General features: G+C 39.2%; 1 protein-coding gene across 1 annotated transcript in view; it reads left to right on the plus strand.

Moving 5' to 3' along the window:
- The first annotated feature begins 7396 nt into the window (after positions 1-7396).
- The window catches only part of Slc30a9 (solute carrier family 30 (zinc transporter), member 9), an 86715-nt gene continuing 77026 nt past the window's right edge, over positions 7397-17085 (plus strand). Inside the window, exons 1-3 of the mRNA XM_013008911.1 lie at positions 7397-7610; positions 13920-14084; positions 16196-16226. Of these exons, the coding sequence (XP_012864365.1) occupies positions 7517-7610; positions 13920-14084; positions 16196-16226 (290 nt within the window). The 5' untranslated portion in view covers positions 7397-7516. The remainder of the gene's footprint in view (positions 7611-13919; positions 14085-16195; positions 16227-17085) is intronic.

Consider the following 17085-nt stretch of genomic DNA (forward strand, 5'->3'; position numbering starts at 1 on the left):
TTCAATTGCATCATCTCAGCCCTCATCCATTCTCCAAGTGGTTGGGACCCCAGATGCATGCTACTATGATCTTTCTTTCTATCCCTGACCTTGCTTCTAATATTTCATTTGACTTCTTGTACTCAAATAGTAGTCCAAACACATGGCCTACTGCCTGGAGTATGGTTTCCATTATGGTAATGCAGTCCTAGGCTGGGTATAGGGTAAGCAAACTACTGGGAGCTTTATTCATAGAAATGGAATAAGGGTACGAGTCCAATGTCAGAATAAGTAGCAAGGACATAAAATAATTGGGCTATTATCTCTGCCTTCTTTGTACATCCAAGCAACTTTGTCAGTAGAAAGCTTACTGGCCAGTTCCAATGGTAATATTGAAGTCTTGACAACACATTGCCATTCTTTATAATCTTCAGTTTGTTTTTTGCAAGTAGGAAGCAGGTATTACTGTTAAATTATTAGACATTTAAGTTTAGAATTAACTGTCATGCGTCACAATCCGCTTGCTGAAATAACACAGCAGATGTTACTGAGCAAGTTAATCATTTTTTTTTTTTTTGTACTCTGGCCTCTTGACTGCAATTCATTTGTCAAAAACATGGGGGTTTAGTAATAATTCTGTTGACACTTTTTTTTAGTTAGCTTTTTAAAAAGCATTTTGTTCCTAACTTAATTTTCCTTTTTGTCTTGTTTAGTTCTTTTCGATTTATTTTCCTACCCAATTCAGTTCTTTGGCAAGTCTCATGGTTCTTATGGTCAACAAAAACTGCAGAAGAATGTGAAATACTTCAATGAGTTTACTTTTTCTTACTGTAACTAAGGCAATGCCATGGTCAGACTGGTTAACCATTTTATAGGCACAGTTGAGGCCTCAGCCTTCAAGAGTCTACTTTCAACCTGTCAAAATCATACTTTGGACTCCCTTCTCCAAGGTCTGCTTCTTCCGAACCAAGAAATGGAGCAAGGGCAAGATTTTCTTTTCCATTCCAGTTTTTCTATTGACATTTATGTCCAGAAATAAATGACTAAAATTTGTTGAAGTTGGTAAAATTTCACAAAAATCTATTATATTTTGATTGATGTCAGACAAAATTACTTCCATTATGCTACCCAAAGAAAAGAGAGGTTAGGAAAAAGTACAGTGAAACTGATCATAACAAACTGTATTGAGTGTGTCCATGCTGTTAAACTATATGAAAGATGGCTTAGTAGGAGAGGCTGAAAATAGAGTAAGACCTAGCTCTGTTTTATCATTTCACTTTCCTATCTCTACTCATAGAGACGTTTGAAGTTAGAAGATAGAGGATACTGCCCCCTATTCCTTTCTCTTTGATTCCCAATTTTGATGCTGATGTAGGGAAGTGGCTTCAGACACGGCCAAAGTTGGTAGGTGAAAAAAACACTAAGGTATATGTGTAAGGATTTAGGAGTAAAAAATTACACGTATACATGTTTGGTGAAAGCTGTCTTTATTTAGTCAGTGGTGGGGCTTGAACTCTTGACCTGGGCGCTGTACCTGAGCTCTTCAGCTCAAGGCTAGCACTCTACCACTTGAGCCACAGAGCCATTTCCAGCTTTCCTGCTTATGTGGTACTGAGGAATTGAACCCAGGGCCTCATGTATGTGGGGCACTCTACCACTGAGCCACTTTCCCAGCCCCAGCATTGTCTTTAATACGTAGTGCTCAATTGTTGTAGTCTATCAAAAGTAGCATTCAACATTTTGTTGGATGCAATTCTTTGTGAGGTGTTGCCCTGCACATTGTAGGATATCTATCGGCATCTCTGACCTTGGTCTACTACTTGTCAGTGCTGTCGGTTATGACAAGCAAAAATGTCTCTAGATGTTGCCAAGAGCTGCACCTAATTGAGAAGTACTGCTGCAAAGGCCTTGTGTGTACTTATAAGTTGACATATTGAATTGAAACCCCTTTGTAGAATTTAGCTGGACATTGGTGGCTCATGCCTGTAATTCTAGCTCCTCAGGAGGCTGAGATCTGAGGATTATGGTTCAAAGCCAGCTCAGTTAGGAAAGTGTGAGACTTTTATCTCTAATTTAAAAAAAAGTTCTAAGTAGAGCTGTGTCTCAAGTGGTGGAACGCTAGTCTTCAGCACAAAAGCTTAGGGACAGTGCCCAAGCCCTGAGTTCAAGACCCAGGACAGGCACAGGTGAGTTAGTTTGCGCGTGTGCGCGTGTGTGCGCGCGTACACACAAGCACAATATGTAGTTGAGGATTTGGGACTATGGTCCTTGAGCTAGGGACAGGCAGTCTGGAAGGAGCTCAGGGGAAGAATAATGAGGGAGTGGGATGGTGGGGATCCAGCATGTAGATTCCTAAATCAGAAGGAAAGGATTTTAGATGCTCAGGGAGTTTAGAGAACAACCTTTCTGCCCAGGCTGGCTTTAAACTGTTATTTTCAGAACTCAGATACTTGAAGAGCTAGGATTATAGTTGGTGAGCCACCAACTGTGGCTTCAGTGAGACTTTTTAAGATGGTAGATCAAATTTCATATATTTATGTAAAAACAGTATCACAGCAAATGGCTAACTGTAGTCAGCACTTGGGAGGCTGAGGCAGGATGATTTGGGAGTTTGAAACCAGTCTAGGCTACATATTGAGAACTTTAAAAAAAAAAAAACAACCCTAAAACAGAGGGAGGCGGGGAAAAGGGAGGGAGAAAAGAAGAGGAAAGAAAAAAGTTGAGGCAAATAGTGATATTTCTCCTAAGTTTATGTTTATTGAGAGGGAAAGAAAGTTGATCAGGAAAACTATAGGTGAGTTGAAATTTCTCTAGGGTAAAAGTTGGATAGATTCCACAGAAATAACCTTAATCTCTTATCTGTCTCAATAAAGGAACCTACAGACTAAAGAATTAAGTTATCTAGTTCTTAAAATTTGTTTTATTTTATCTGCTTACACACATTCTGTCTCCCATAGGGATACACAGGGTCTTTAGTACACTAAATGTAGAAAGATGAGAAATGCAATCTTGTTTAATGATATTCATGTGTATTATATTGATTTCAACTTAAGAGGTACAAGCCTCCTAACTTCTGTACACAGTTCCTTTTTAAACTTCAATGCCTATAGTTATCGGCCTCCTTACTTATTGAAACTTTCTTTACAGATATGGAAACTTAGTCCTACTCAGTTAAAAGAATCTCATATTTAGTTTAAAACTTTGCTCCAAGAAAACTACATCTGTGTTCCAACTCTGCATGTACTTCTCTCTTTTCTACATGCAAGCAAAATACCCTAAGTGCCTGACTATATGAGACTACTGTCCCCTTTTTGTAGGTCACTGTGACTTATCCAGCTTAGTGAGGAGACAGGAGGCTCACAACAGGCTACTGAAAATAAGCTCAAGCCAAAGCAGTCCACTGTGCTAATGGAGTGACATGTAGCCCTTGTTCTCTATCAACTGGCTCCCAGTTGGCAGTGGTGAATACTGTATTCTTGTCACACACCTTTTGTCCCATGTTCTGTTTTACGGACTGATTTACTCTCTGTGATGCCAATTCTTTTTAGTTCTGTAGGACTAGACAGGATCCATAGTACATGTCGTAAGTATTCACTGTAGTACTATCTTACTATCCTGCTTTAAAAAAAAAAAATCACTAATATAGGACCAATTCAGCAGACTTGCTGGTTGAGCAAACATCCAAATGATGAATGGAGGCATGTCTTCTTTTTTTGACGACAACCAAAACTTTACTAGCACTATGTAATAGGTAGACATTTCTTAAACAGAACCAAAAACACACTACCAATGATGAACCACATTAAGGACTTCATCATGACTATCCAAAGGAAGATATCTATTATATATATATATATATATATACCCAACTAGGAACTTATTTCTATAATATATAAATACACATATATAAATATATATGCACACTAGGAAAAAACGGATGCATGAGTATATATGAGTTTATATTAACCCTATTGTCCTGAGTGAACTGCAGAAGGAAGTTTTAATGGAGAGGCTAGGAGGAGCTGAATAGAGTGCTAGGACCCAGGAATATTGTTATCATTGAACCATTTAGTTTTTGGAAATTGTAGAGTGAATGTAAGTTTAATAGTAATGGAGTACTATATGGTTATTTCATATAGTAACTTCAACCAAAGAACTGTGTAATGTTGGGGAAAACCAGTCTTTGCCCTCCCCCATAACCTTCACTTAAACATACAAACAGAGTTGGAATTCCAGAACCCGAGTCTGATTCCATGTTCTCTCGCATTTTTGATGAATGAGTGGAGAAAATCTCTTCTCTGAAAAATAAAAGTGAGAATTGGCAACTTCCTTTGAAACAGTATCAACTCCATTGTTTATACATACAGTGTGTCTGTGTGCATCTACTTCTAACCACAGTTGCACAGCAGTGACACCTTGAGTATTGCCAGATGATTTTCTTTTTTATCTATATGTAAGCCATTTCTTTAAAAAGTGTTGAGGTGGGAAAACTCCTTTATCTCTAATCCTGCAGGCATAAAGAACATGACATCAACAAATACACCTGTGTTCAAAATTAAACATATTGTTGGTAAGCCACCATCTAGATAAAGCCTCTCACATTATTTTGTAATGAATCATCTAGGTCAATTTTCCATATAAAACAGCCAAGTTTGTCTTGTGATCAGAATCATCACTTTCCCAAAGCTATAAAAAGGATGAAACACAGGAAAAATACTTGCTTCAAGTTTAGAAGCAAATTTCTTTTCTTTTCTTTTCTTTTTTTTTTTGGTCAGTTGTGGGGCCTGAACTCTGGGCCTGGGTACTGTCCCTCAGCTCTTCAGCTCAAGGCTAGCACTCCACCACTTGAGCCACAACGCCACTCCAGGCCTTTTCTGTTTATGTGGTGCTGAGGAATAGAACCCAGGGCCTCATGCATGCAAGGCAAGCACTCTACCACTGAGCCACCCTCCCAGCCCTAGAAGCAAATTTCTGAGCAATGTTGGAGCTTAATAGGACAGTCTTGAAGGAAAACTTTGGTGCATGAGAGAACAAATCAAACCTCACACTTTCCTATTTCTATTTCCATCTAATATTTCCCTATATTTAGGCATTATCTTTCAAATCCTCATAAAACTAAGACTATCTAAAACCATGTTGATCATTAAATGATGCAAAAAAAACCCTGAAGAGAGACCATAGTGTTCAATCAATTCTTCTGTGAGACTTCACATTTTCTTCCATAGGACAGTACCCACTGATTGAAAAAGTATAGTGAACTGGATACCAGTGGCTCACACTTGTAATCCTAGCTACTCAGGAGGCTGTGATCTGAGGATTGAGGCTCAAAGCCAGCCCAGACAGACAAATCCCAGAGATTCTGTCTCCAATTAACCAGAACAAAGCCAGAGGTGAAGGTATGGCTCAAGTGGTAGAGCACCAACCTTGAGTGAAAAAGCTAAGGCCCAGTACAGGCATATTAAAAAAAAAAAAGTGAGTTGGGCACTGTAATGTTTAGCTGGAAGGAAATCAACACATGGTTCTGGCAGAAGGAGTTTATTGGGGGGAGAACATACTGCTGCCTGCACAGATGGAGGCTTGCCAGGAAGGGAAGGGAAGAAGGGGAGAAGGGTGACTTCTGGCAGGACTGGGGTTAATATAGGGAGAGGGTGGGGAGGAGTGACTGCAACCGGTGCTGACCATCTGGGAACCTGCCAAGGTCTGAAGGAGGTGTGACCACATGTCCAGATGTGACCTCAGATAAAGGGGAGTTAACTGCCCCCAGATGTCAGGTACAACAGTCACCTGGGTAACGCAGGTGCTGGGCAGAGACTTGGGGTGGACAAGTGTAGTCAGGCATGGAAAACAAAGGGGAAGGAGGGGAAAGTCTGCTTGCAGGATGGCACATAGAAAAGTGGCCCTTTCCCCAGGCAGACCTAATAGGTTCACACCTGTAATAATTCTAGCTACTCAGGAGACTCAGATCTAGAGGACTGTGGTCCAAAGCTAACCCAGGCAGAAAAATGTTAAATTCTGTCTCCAAAACAAAGCAGCAAAAGGCAGAGCTGGAGGCGTGGCTCACGCAACAAGAATACCAGTGAAGTAAGCAAACCAGATGAGCATGAGGCCCTTAGTTCAAACCCCAGTACTACCAAAAGAAACGAGTAGCACTTAAGAGTGTGGTCCTTGTGCCTTAGTTTTCCTAAGTTCTGGAACTTTTAAGTGTTGTGAATGGGATAATGGCCAGAAAATGAGAAAATAAGCAATGTTTTTACTACAACAATTTAAAATTATGTCTACATAAACTTTGTTCCTTCCAATAGAAAAATAGGCTCTATGATAATAGAATCCTGTTTAGTAATTACAGGGAAATGTTGCGTGTGTCTGAAATACAGTAAAAAAGAAAAAAAAAAATCCCAGCCATGTGGCAGTGGCTCACGCCTGTAATCATCGCTACTCAGGAGGCTGAGATCTGAGAATCACAGTTGGAAGCCAAGTTGGGCAGAACTACAATTAACCACCAGAAAACCGGAATTGGCACTGTGGCTCAAAGTGGTAGAGCACAAGCCCTGAGTAAAAAAGCTCAGGGACAGTGCCCAGAGCCTGAATTCAAGCCCCACGACTAACAACAACAAAAAATAAAATCCCTTAGTAAGTATGGGGCTTCTCAAAAGAATCCAATGCAAAGATAATGCCTTAAGGAACTCTCAAACTGACGTAACATTTCAGCACTTGGGGGAAATTTTATAAAGATAACGTGTGTGTGTGTGTGTGCACGCACCTTGAAAAGTGAATACAGTTCGGGGTGGTTTATCTGTTGGGAACCCGAGTTTTGAAATCGCTACACATTTAATGCATCATGAACATGTAATACTTCTAATTTCATTAGGACAGACCAGAATCAGAGGAGGTTACTGGGATTACCGACGCGGGTCAGTCACCGGCAAGGCAAAGGCGTGACACTTAACTCGTGTACTTGCCTCCACGTCCGGGCGACGCAACGGTGGCAGGAGGGCGAGGCGTCGCGAGTTCGGAGAGCACTGAGACCGAGTCAACCGCAGATTGGGAGAGAGGCTCACGAGACCCGCGTCTTCCCTCGCAGCCACTTTCCCACGTCCGGCCTCGGAGCGCCAGCTCCGCGCCACATTCAGAAGCAGGCGGCGCCGCCGGAAGCTGCCGCTCCTCCCGGGTTTCCCGGTGGCTAAGATCCAGACAACTTCGCTAGACGTTCCGCAGGCAAACGCAACGCTACAGGGCCAGAAAAAGAAAAAGATAAAAATCACAAGGCAGCTACCACCGCCCACCCCCGTCACGCGTGGCACCCCCGCCCGGCCCGCAAAAAAAGCAGGCCCCGCGTCGGCGCCCGCGAGTGACGTCACTTCCGCCAGCTCCGACTCGGGCGACGGCCAATGACGTCGTCGCTTCCGGGTCTCTGAGGTCACGGGCCCCGGCGCCCGAGGTAGGCGCTCGCCGGTGTCCGGTCTATGGAGTCAGTTGGCGCGGGAGTCGGCGCGGAGGCAGGAGGTGGTGTCCGAGTTGGGGCCTCTGCGCCTCCAGGATGTTACCGGGCTTGGCCGCCGCCGCAGCCCACAGATGTAGCCGGCTGCCTCTGTGCTGCAGGGCTGCGGCCCGTGGCTCGGGCGACCGCCAGGGTGAGTGTCCCGCGCCGGCCACCGGCTCCGCGGATCCCGGAGGGGCCCGTCCGGGCCCGGCGTCTCGGCGCCCGGTCTCCGGCGGCTTGTCGCCTTGTTCCCTCCCCCCCACCCCGGAACCCGCCTTTCCGGCCTCTACCTCTACAGGTCAGCCTGTCTGTCCCGTAGTAATGCCCGACAGGTAGCCTGACCCTGAGGGCGACCCTAACATGGACACCGTCGCTGCCCTCTCCTTTGTCTCGAACTAGAGGTAACGTGCGCCTCGCGGCGGCCGGGGATGACCGCCTGCACAGCTGGAAATGGCAGGTTCTGCAAAGTCCCAGCTTTTTTGGGGGGGGGGGCTCCTGGACTCACTTTCGTTTAGCACTTGGGGCCGAGATATCCGTGCGTTGCTCCCCCCTTCTTTTTTCCCCTCGTAATCCCTACTTGGTTTGAATCTCCTAAAAGACAAGGCGAGAGCGTCACTTATCAACGATCTTAAAAAACAAAACAAAACGTGTGTGAAACGTCCCAGAATCCTGGAATGAGCTCATTGGGACCGCAGAAGAAATCAACTCTGTCATTACCATTGAACAGCAGTCTTTTTTTGGTGAACAGTGTCTATTGGAACTTGAATCCAGAAAATAAAAGGAGGTAGATGAGAATTTCCATCTCTGTCGACATTATTTTTCTGAACTCAGATTTAAGTGGTCCGAAAAGTTCCAAAATGACATTGGGCTTGTAAATTCTGTTCTGATTTACCTCCCATTTTGCTATTCACGTACCCTTCATTCTTGGGACTAGCACATATTTGAAAAACTTGTAACATGTTTGTCACCAACAGAAGTCATAAGTTGCAGCACTCATGGTTTTTAAGTGGCACAGTTGTTATAAACTATGCTATGTGAGCAAAATATCTTTTATGATAAATGCAGAAACCAGCTCTTGAACATTTTAAGCGAATTTATTGTAGCATATTGGCAATATACCAGGTTGCCTTATGAGCAGAGTGAATCATGTAGTTATATCCTGTACTCTTAATATCCTAAATGAATTATTTTTTTAACATAACTGCTGCTAACCAAGCAATTTTGACATTTTACACTAAAATTATAGTGACTAGTACAACTTGTCTTTCAAGTATTGATAAAAGGAGTAGAAATAGTGTAATTTGTAATCCATATTCTCCAAAACTGTCATGTCAAGAATTATTTGCTGTTTGTTTCATCTGTCTGTGAAACTGAGATAATAATTATCTCAATAGAATGACTTTGAATAGATCTTTGGAATGTTTATTACAACTAAAAATCATATTTCACACTTTGATTAAAAATGACCTTTTTTGTGGAATGTAGTTTTAATATCTGAAACATTTGAAAAAGCAATTATAATCACAGTAAAATTTAAAAATAAATTAGAAAAAAAGTGCTGGTCAAGTTGCGTGCATGTGAAAAGATTAATGAAGCACTTTTGAGGGAAATTTTAAAAGCATTTTTCTTTGAAAAAGTTTTACTTTTGTATCTTAACATGCCTGTGTGTCTAGGAAAGTCTTCTAAAGAATAATGATGGGAGGGATGACATTGCTCAACTTGTACTCAGATATTGGCATGTTGAATTGAAAGGCCTTTGTCCAGCTATTTAAAGGTAATAATAATTAAAAAAAAAGACTGGAAGAAACTGTGGGAAATAATTACTTGATTTGAATACTTAAGATGAGAAGCACTTACAAAGGCAAAAAAAAAAGAGGACAGTATTCAAGAGCAGCACTGTCAAAAAGAAAAAAAAGGGTTCCATCTATAGCTAAAGTTGCCTAAAAGTCATATTACAAAAGCAATAAAAGATGATAGTGTTTTATCTGGTGTACTATTTCAGTATAGTCACTAAAAAGTGAGCTATATTATCTTCTCTTTGTATTGCCTTCAAAATGGAAGGTATATTTTACACTTAGAGCATGTGTACTAACCACACTTGATAATACAACACAGTGTAGGTTCAGTTAGTATACCACATTTATAAAGAATTTTTAGAACCAATGAACATTTCAGTAGGAAAATGGGCAAAGGCTTGAATGAGAAGTCCACAGAAAAGTTCCAGTGGCCAATAGAAATGCAAAAATGTTCCATGCTTATTAAAAAGTATGGGCATTTTACTACTGCCTATCTTGTATTGGGTTAACTTTTTGTAATGATGATACTGTTTCTTGAAGGTGCAGGAAGATAGCTCTTATTACTGATTTGGAACACAGTTGAACAATATTTTGGGAATTCATTCTTTGCCTTGCTTTTTTTTGTATTTTTTGTGTTTCTATGAACATGAACTGTAGTAGGTAGTAACTGACACAATAGTTGGGAGGGAGGGGACAAGTAGTGATCAGTAGCAGTAGTGGTCTGTAGAGCTGCAGAGACCATAACAGTAAATTAGCAGCAGATACTTGTGACTAGATCTGTGATTGTTGTCACTGGTAAGATACTAGCAATTCCACTATCTTTGCTGGAAAACAGCTCTTACAAATGCAGAAATAAAAAAAGTCCTTGCTTACACTGGACTCAGGTGGCTCAAGCCTGCAATCTTTGCTACTCTGGGGGCTGAGATCTGAGGATTGCAGTTCAAAGTCAGCCCAGGGAAGGAAAATCTGTGAGACTCTTAACTCCAATGAACCACCAGAAAACTGGAAGTGGTGCTGTGACTCAAAGTATTAGAGTGCTAGCCTTGAGCAAAAGAGGTCAAGGACAGTAATCAGGCCATGAGTTCAAGCCCTACAACTGACAAAAAAAGTCCTTGCAAAGGTTGGTAGAACAATAAGTGCCACACAAAAGACTATGATCCTGTATATAGCTTATTCTAGATGTCACTATAAAGAAGAGTATTAATACTAGGTAATATTTTTACTTTTTTATGCCAGTAATTAATTACTGAATTAATCAATCCACTAAGTCACTCAATAAAATGGTTGTTTCCACCACTGTGAATAGATATTTTTACTTAGTCAAATGTAGTCCTGTATAGAATATAGAATGTATTTGTATAGAACATAAACAATTTTTAATCTTGCATTAACCATTAAATATATACTTCCAAAGTTTCTGATACCTGAAATTCTACTGAAGTTAGAAATTAAGAATATTTCAAATAGGCAGCAAAGGAGCTAAGACTACTAAAATAGTTCATAAGAATATGAAGATTTCTTTTTGCCCATACGCACGAGCATTGTCTAAAACATGTCTTCTTTGTAGTAGTTAGGCCCTGCCACCACTCTGCTTGGCTGAGTTCACAAATCTTTTGTATCCTGTAGCTTTCCTGTCACTTCTCTGGCTCTCTTCTCCTGCTAATTAAAACCTTATTCTACTGCCATAGCTACTGCTGCTGCCATAGGCACTTTGTTTCGTGGTTTGCTTCTGCCCCCAAAGTTTCCTCCCTTCTTGAGTCCAAAATTTGAAGACTGATTCTTGTAGTTGCCAAAATCATTGTAGCTTCCACCACCTCCAAAACTGCTGCCATCATTACCAAATCCATTGTAGCCATCCCAACTGTATTTTCGAGGACTGTATTTGTGACTAATTGTATAACAGGTTATTTTGGTTTCTGTTCTGTGGAAAGTGTAAAGCATTCCAACAAAAAGGTTTTAATGTAGACTTTTTTTTTTTGTTTTTGCACCCATGTTGTTGATTGCTAAATATAATGGTGTGATCATGATGCTGAATAAATGTGTCTTTTAAAAAAAATGTGCTGTGTAAAGTTAGTCTACTCTGAAGCCATCTTGATAGACTTGCCCCAACAGTGTGGAGTTAGAATTACTTCAGGGTGGTGCCAAATTTTATTTGAAACTTACTCGGAACTACTTGGGTTCAGATGCCATTGTTTTCAGAAATAAACCTTGGTGTCATTAACTGACAGTTACTGTGACATTGATGAAATTTACCACTGACAGGGTGACTCAAGCAAAGTCATGGAATTTTATTTGGCTATGAAAACAATGGTTGGTACATCCTGTGCAATATCTAAATTGAATAATGGTACCAGATAAAATGATAGATGAGAATGAGACTTGTGTAGTATCCATTATCATGTGTAATCAAGAAACGATTTAATTCTCTGGGAAAAAAAAAGAATTTGAAGAGACCCCCCCCATTGGCCAAAAAATAGGAGAGTTTGAGCATTACTCAGGATATTGAATAAAATGCATTAAAATATACCAAATAATGTTTGAATCTATGAAATTATAATTGTACATAAACTAAATATGCAGTGATGACTGCAATATGTATGTAATAAGCTTAGCTTTTTGGAGAACTGGTAAATAAAGGGGAAGAAAAGCAGCTTGACTTGTCTATGTAAATGATACTAGTAGGTAACAAAATAAATGAAGGGAATTTTGTGATATTCTGAAAAATGAAGGAATAAAAATATTTCTGTTGTGTAACTAAGTGAATAAATATTTCTAGGCACTGAGCAACAATAGACGCTACTAACAAAGTTGGGGTGGGCGAGTGTGCCTAGTGCTGGAAATCATACCTAGAACATTCTAGACAAGCATTTTACCACTGAACTACATCCAAGCCTGCAGTCTGTAGCTCTTGATAAGAACCTTCATCTCTACTTAAGGGGCATTAGAAGAGGGTGTATTTCTCTGAACCTGAATTTTAATAATGGCTTTATACTAACTAATTGATTTATAGAAGATTTGGAAGAGCAGGACACACAACACTATGGGAATTTAACCAGCAAAATTTAGACTACGAATCTACAGTGACAAAAATTCAAGACTAATAACTTTATTTTTAAAATGCTCTGTGTGTGTGTGTGTGTGTGTGTGTGTGTGTGTGTGTGTGTATTTGAAAGAGAGAAAGAGAGCGCGTGAGAGCAAGAGCGCACACTCTGGCTCAAGTGCTTGAGAAAAAAGCTCAAAAGATAGCACCAAGAACTGAAGGAAGGAGACAGGAAGGGAGGGAGGACATTCTGTAGCTTACATGCGACTTAAACACATCTCTGTCCATCATGGTATATAGACTGCTTAGATATGGTCACATGAAAACAAAAATTATAATACTTGAAAGTGAGGATATTGATTTTAAGGACTTTTATTTAAAAAGATTGTCCCAGACATGCTGAAAAAATTATAAATAAAATTGTATGTTCAAGATTTGCTTCCTATTAATATATTGTAAAGCTATCAATGCAGGAAGAGCTGAGACAAGATTGACCATAAGTTGAAAATTGTTGAATATAGGCATTATGTGGAAATTTATTGTATTTTTTTCTATCTTTGCATATGGTCGAACTTCAATAAACATTTTTAAAAAATCTTGAAAAATATAGCATCAAGTCATGCAAACAAGTCCTCTTCAGGGGAAGGAATTTTAGACCAGAGTAATCCTCCTTTAAGTGTCTTAACAAAAACTGTATAAGTATTTTATCAGTAGGTGGAAAAAAAAGATGTTGGCAAATTGTTCTTGTTAGGTTGTAATTATAAAAGATACTTTTAATAGTGCTGACAAGTCAGAACAGTGGCCATAGTTAAGGTGCTTTTCCTAAAACATAAGTTTCTTAGGAGACTCTGTTAGCCCTTCTTCATTAGTTACCCAGAATACAAAAATCAAGTGCTTTGTCATCAATCTCCAGTTTCTCTCAAAACTACCAGGCATTTCACCAAATGTTGATCTAATTGTCTTAAAATTAGTGAATATATAACTTATTATTGTAGTTCACTTATGGTTCAAAAAATGGAGGAAGAATAAATAGCTACTAGAAAAAGGACAAGATAATTTTGAGCAAAGAGCCTTCTCGACCATCTTCCATTCCTAACATACATTATGTGTTCTGTGTGTGTGTGCGCGTGTGATGCGCGTGCATACACTGATATTAAAGCTTGAACTCAGGTCCTTGCTTGCTCAGCTGTCAGTACCACTGATCCATGCCTTTACCTTGGCTTTTTGATGATTCATTAGAGATGGAATTGTCTTAAACTTTTCTACCCAGGTTCTCTTCCACATCTCAGCCTCTTGAATAACAGGATTACAGATATGACTCACTGGTATCTGGCTTTGTAAAAACAAAAACAAAAAGCATTCAGGTAACATACAAAATAAAGAATATCCTATGTTATATATATATATACATATATGAATAGCTGGCTATGAATGCATATGTATATTTTATGCATATAAAAATATGTATTTAAGATTTTCAAATTTACAAACTAGAGAAATGAAGTGTCTGTATTTTTTCTGTATAAAATATGATCCCTGTATAACTTAGATACCTCCAATGAAGAAGATGACTAGTTAATTGTACACTTGGGAGTCAGTTTGAAATTAATTTTTTTTCTTTTAGGATTGCGGAATTTAGTGACATTTGGAAGCCTTTCATACATGGTTCCTTATAGTCACCCACAGATTTGTACAGTCAGTCAAGTAAAGTTGTATTCTACAAATGTCCAGAAAGGACAGGGATTACAAACTCTCAAAGTTGAAAAAAGACCATCATTTGATGAAACAGGTATGTATAAATTTTCTTAAATTTTTTTCCATACACCGAAATAATTTCTAAGATTAGTTGTTCCTAGAGTATATGATAGAAATTATTTCTAAAACTATTAGGACCTATCTGTTCTTTGTGGGGACTGCTATACTGCTGATGTAATTTCTATAATTTTTCTATTTCTTTTTTTCCCCAAATATCTTAGTTCTGTATTTTTTTTCCCCTAGGAATTTATACACTTAAAATTCTTATTTAACTGGGCGCTGTTAGCTCATGCCAGTAATCCTAGCTACTCAGGAGGCTGAGATCTGAGGATTGCAGTTCAAAGCCATCCTGGGCATGAGACTCTTATCTCTAGTTAACCACCAGAAAACTGGAAGTGGCGCAGTGGTTCAAGTGGTAGAGGGCTAGCCTTGAGCTGAAGAACTGAGGGGCAGTGCCCAGGCCCAGATTTTAAGCCTCACTACCACCACCACCAACAAGATTCTTATTTACAGGCATAAAGTTCTCTTAATAGTAAATATTAACAGCAAATATATATATACATATGTGTATGTATATATATATATATATATATATACCATTTTTAAAATTTTCTAATTAATGTTTTCCTTTAGATCTTTTTTCCCCTCAGCTCTGGGCTTTGAACTCCAGTTATTGCACTTGTTACGCTGACACTCTGGTTTTTGCTGTTAGTTCAGGATGGGGTCTTCTGAACTTTTCTGCCCATGTTGGCATTGAACCTCAATCCTTCCATTCTCAATCTCCTGAATAGCTTTGATTATAAGCACTTACCAGCTTTTTGTTTAATTTTGCCAGGCTTTTTCTATTATTTTTCAGGTGTTCTTATTTTGTTGTTGTTTTTACTTGAGCCATTATAGTATATTTATTTCCTATTAATTTCTACTCGTTTGTTAGTGTTGAATATTAAAATTTTACTACAAAATTATTTCTGGCCACAAAAATTGAACAAATAGGCACTAAATAATTTCTTCCTGTCATCAGCAGTACATAAAACATACACTATCATTGATTGGCCCATAGCACTAAAATCTACTAGAACACATTAAAATCTACTAGAACATAATATTAACTGACAGCAGCATCTCAGAAATTTTTACATATGTATATATACATATATGTATATATATATATATATATACACACATAATACACAATCCATATTCAGCCATTTTCACATGTTTCAGTACATACAGTTGCAGTTTATTATAGTCACCTGAGTTGTTGCTCTTTAGGGCAATATTAAAACTTCTACCCAGAATTTAGTTTTGTAAAGTTCTGCTTACCAGAAATATTCTCAGAAAAAAATGAATGCTCTTAGCTGGGTGTCAGTGGCTCACGCCTATACTGCTAGCTACTCAGGATGCTCAGATATAAAGATCAAGGTTCAAAGCCAGCCAGGCAGAAAATTCCCCATGAGACTCTTATCTCCAATTAACTACTGAAAAACTGGAAGTGATGCTGTGGCTCAAGTGGTAGAGCACTAGCTTTGAGTATAAAGAAGTTCAGCAACAGCACACAGGCCTCTCAGTTCAAGCCCCACAACTGACAAAAAAATTCTCTCTTTAAAATAATTTACACTTTGAAGATTCTAATATACTGATGCCTAGTATTTTCTTTTTCTTTTTTTCTTTTTGGTCCAGTCGTGGGGCCTGAACTCTGGGCCTGGGCGCTGTCCCTCAGCTCTTCAGCTCAAGGATAGCACTCTACTATTTGAGCCACAGCGCCACTTCTGGCTTTTTTCTTTCTGCTTATGTGGTGCTGAGGAATTGAACCCAGGGCCTTGAGCGTGCAAGGCAAGCGCTCTACCACTGAGCCACCTTCCCAGCCCCTGATGCCTAGTATTTTCTAACATGATTACTTTTCTCTCTTTAATTTTTATTGCTTTTAGTTTTTAATATATTCCTATTTCCATTTTGATTCTACTTTGACTTTTGAGTTATTAAAGTATGTTTTTACATTTCCAGATAAATTTTTCTAGCTATGTACTAAACTTAATTTTATTATTTTAAAATATTTATTTGATTAAGTCATGAAATTTGTTGAGCCTAATGTCCTGTTGTGTCATTTGGTAATTTTTTCTGTTTTTTCATTTTTGTTTTAATTAGCATACACAAGTGGTACAATGGCCCATAAGTGGTACAATATGTGACTTTACACACATACAATATACTCCATCAGACTTATCCCTTTCATCAATATCCTTTGTCCTCCCTCCTAGTTTATTAGAGAAATTTCAATAGGTCTTGTCTATTTTTATATACACATGTAAAACACATCAGTCATATTCACCTTATTCATCTTCTGTTGTTCCTCCTCCTCTTGCTTGTAGAGCCTTTTTTTCTTTCCTACCATTCTTTTTTTCATCATGGTATTTTGCATGTGTATGTATTTTAACCCAAATGACTCCCGCTACCCCCATGTTGTCCAACATTTTTCAGTTAGAGTCCGTTCTAAATAATCCTCATGTACTTTAAAAATAAAATTGTGTGTGTGTGTGTGTGTTTTGTCAGTCATGGGGCTTGAACTCTGGGCCTGAGCACTGTCCCTCAGCTCAAAGGCTAGTGCTCTACCATTTGAGCCACAGTGCCATTTCCTGTTTTCTGAGTGGTTTACTATTTTTTATGAGTCTCACAGACTTTTGTGCCCAGGCTGGCTTTGAACTGCCATCCTCAGATCTCAGCCTCCGTAGTAGCTAGGATTATAGGCGTGAGCCACCGGCACCTGGCAATAATGTATATTTTTGATTGCTAAGGAAAGATATATATATGTGTGTATATATCAATTCCAATTATGTTGTACAGCTGTATAGCCTTTTAAAAGTCAATTATTGGGGCTGGGAAGGTGGCTCAGTGGTACAGCGCTTGCCTTGCATGCATGAGGCCCTGGGTTCGATTCCTCAGCACCACATAAGCAGAAAGAAAAAAGCTGGAAGTGGCGCTGTGGCTCAAGTGGTAGAGCGCTAGCCTTGAGCTGAAGAGCTGAGGGACAGCGCCCA

Source organism: Dipodomys ordii, unplaced genomic scaffold (assembly GCF_000151885.1).
Source record: "Dipodomys ordii isolate 6190 unplaced genomic scaffold, Dord_2.0 Scaffold8, whole genome shotgun sequence".
NCBI lineage: Eukaryota > Metazoa > Chordata > Mammalia > Rodentia > Heteromyidae > Dipodomys > Dipodomys ordii.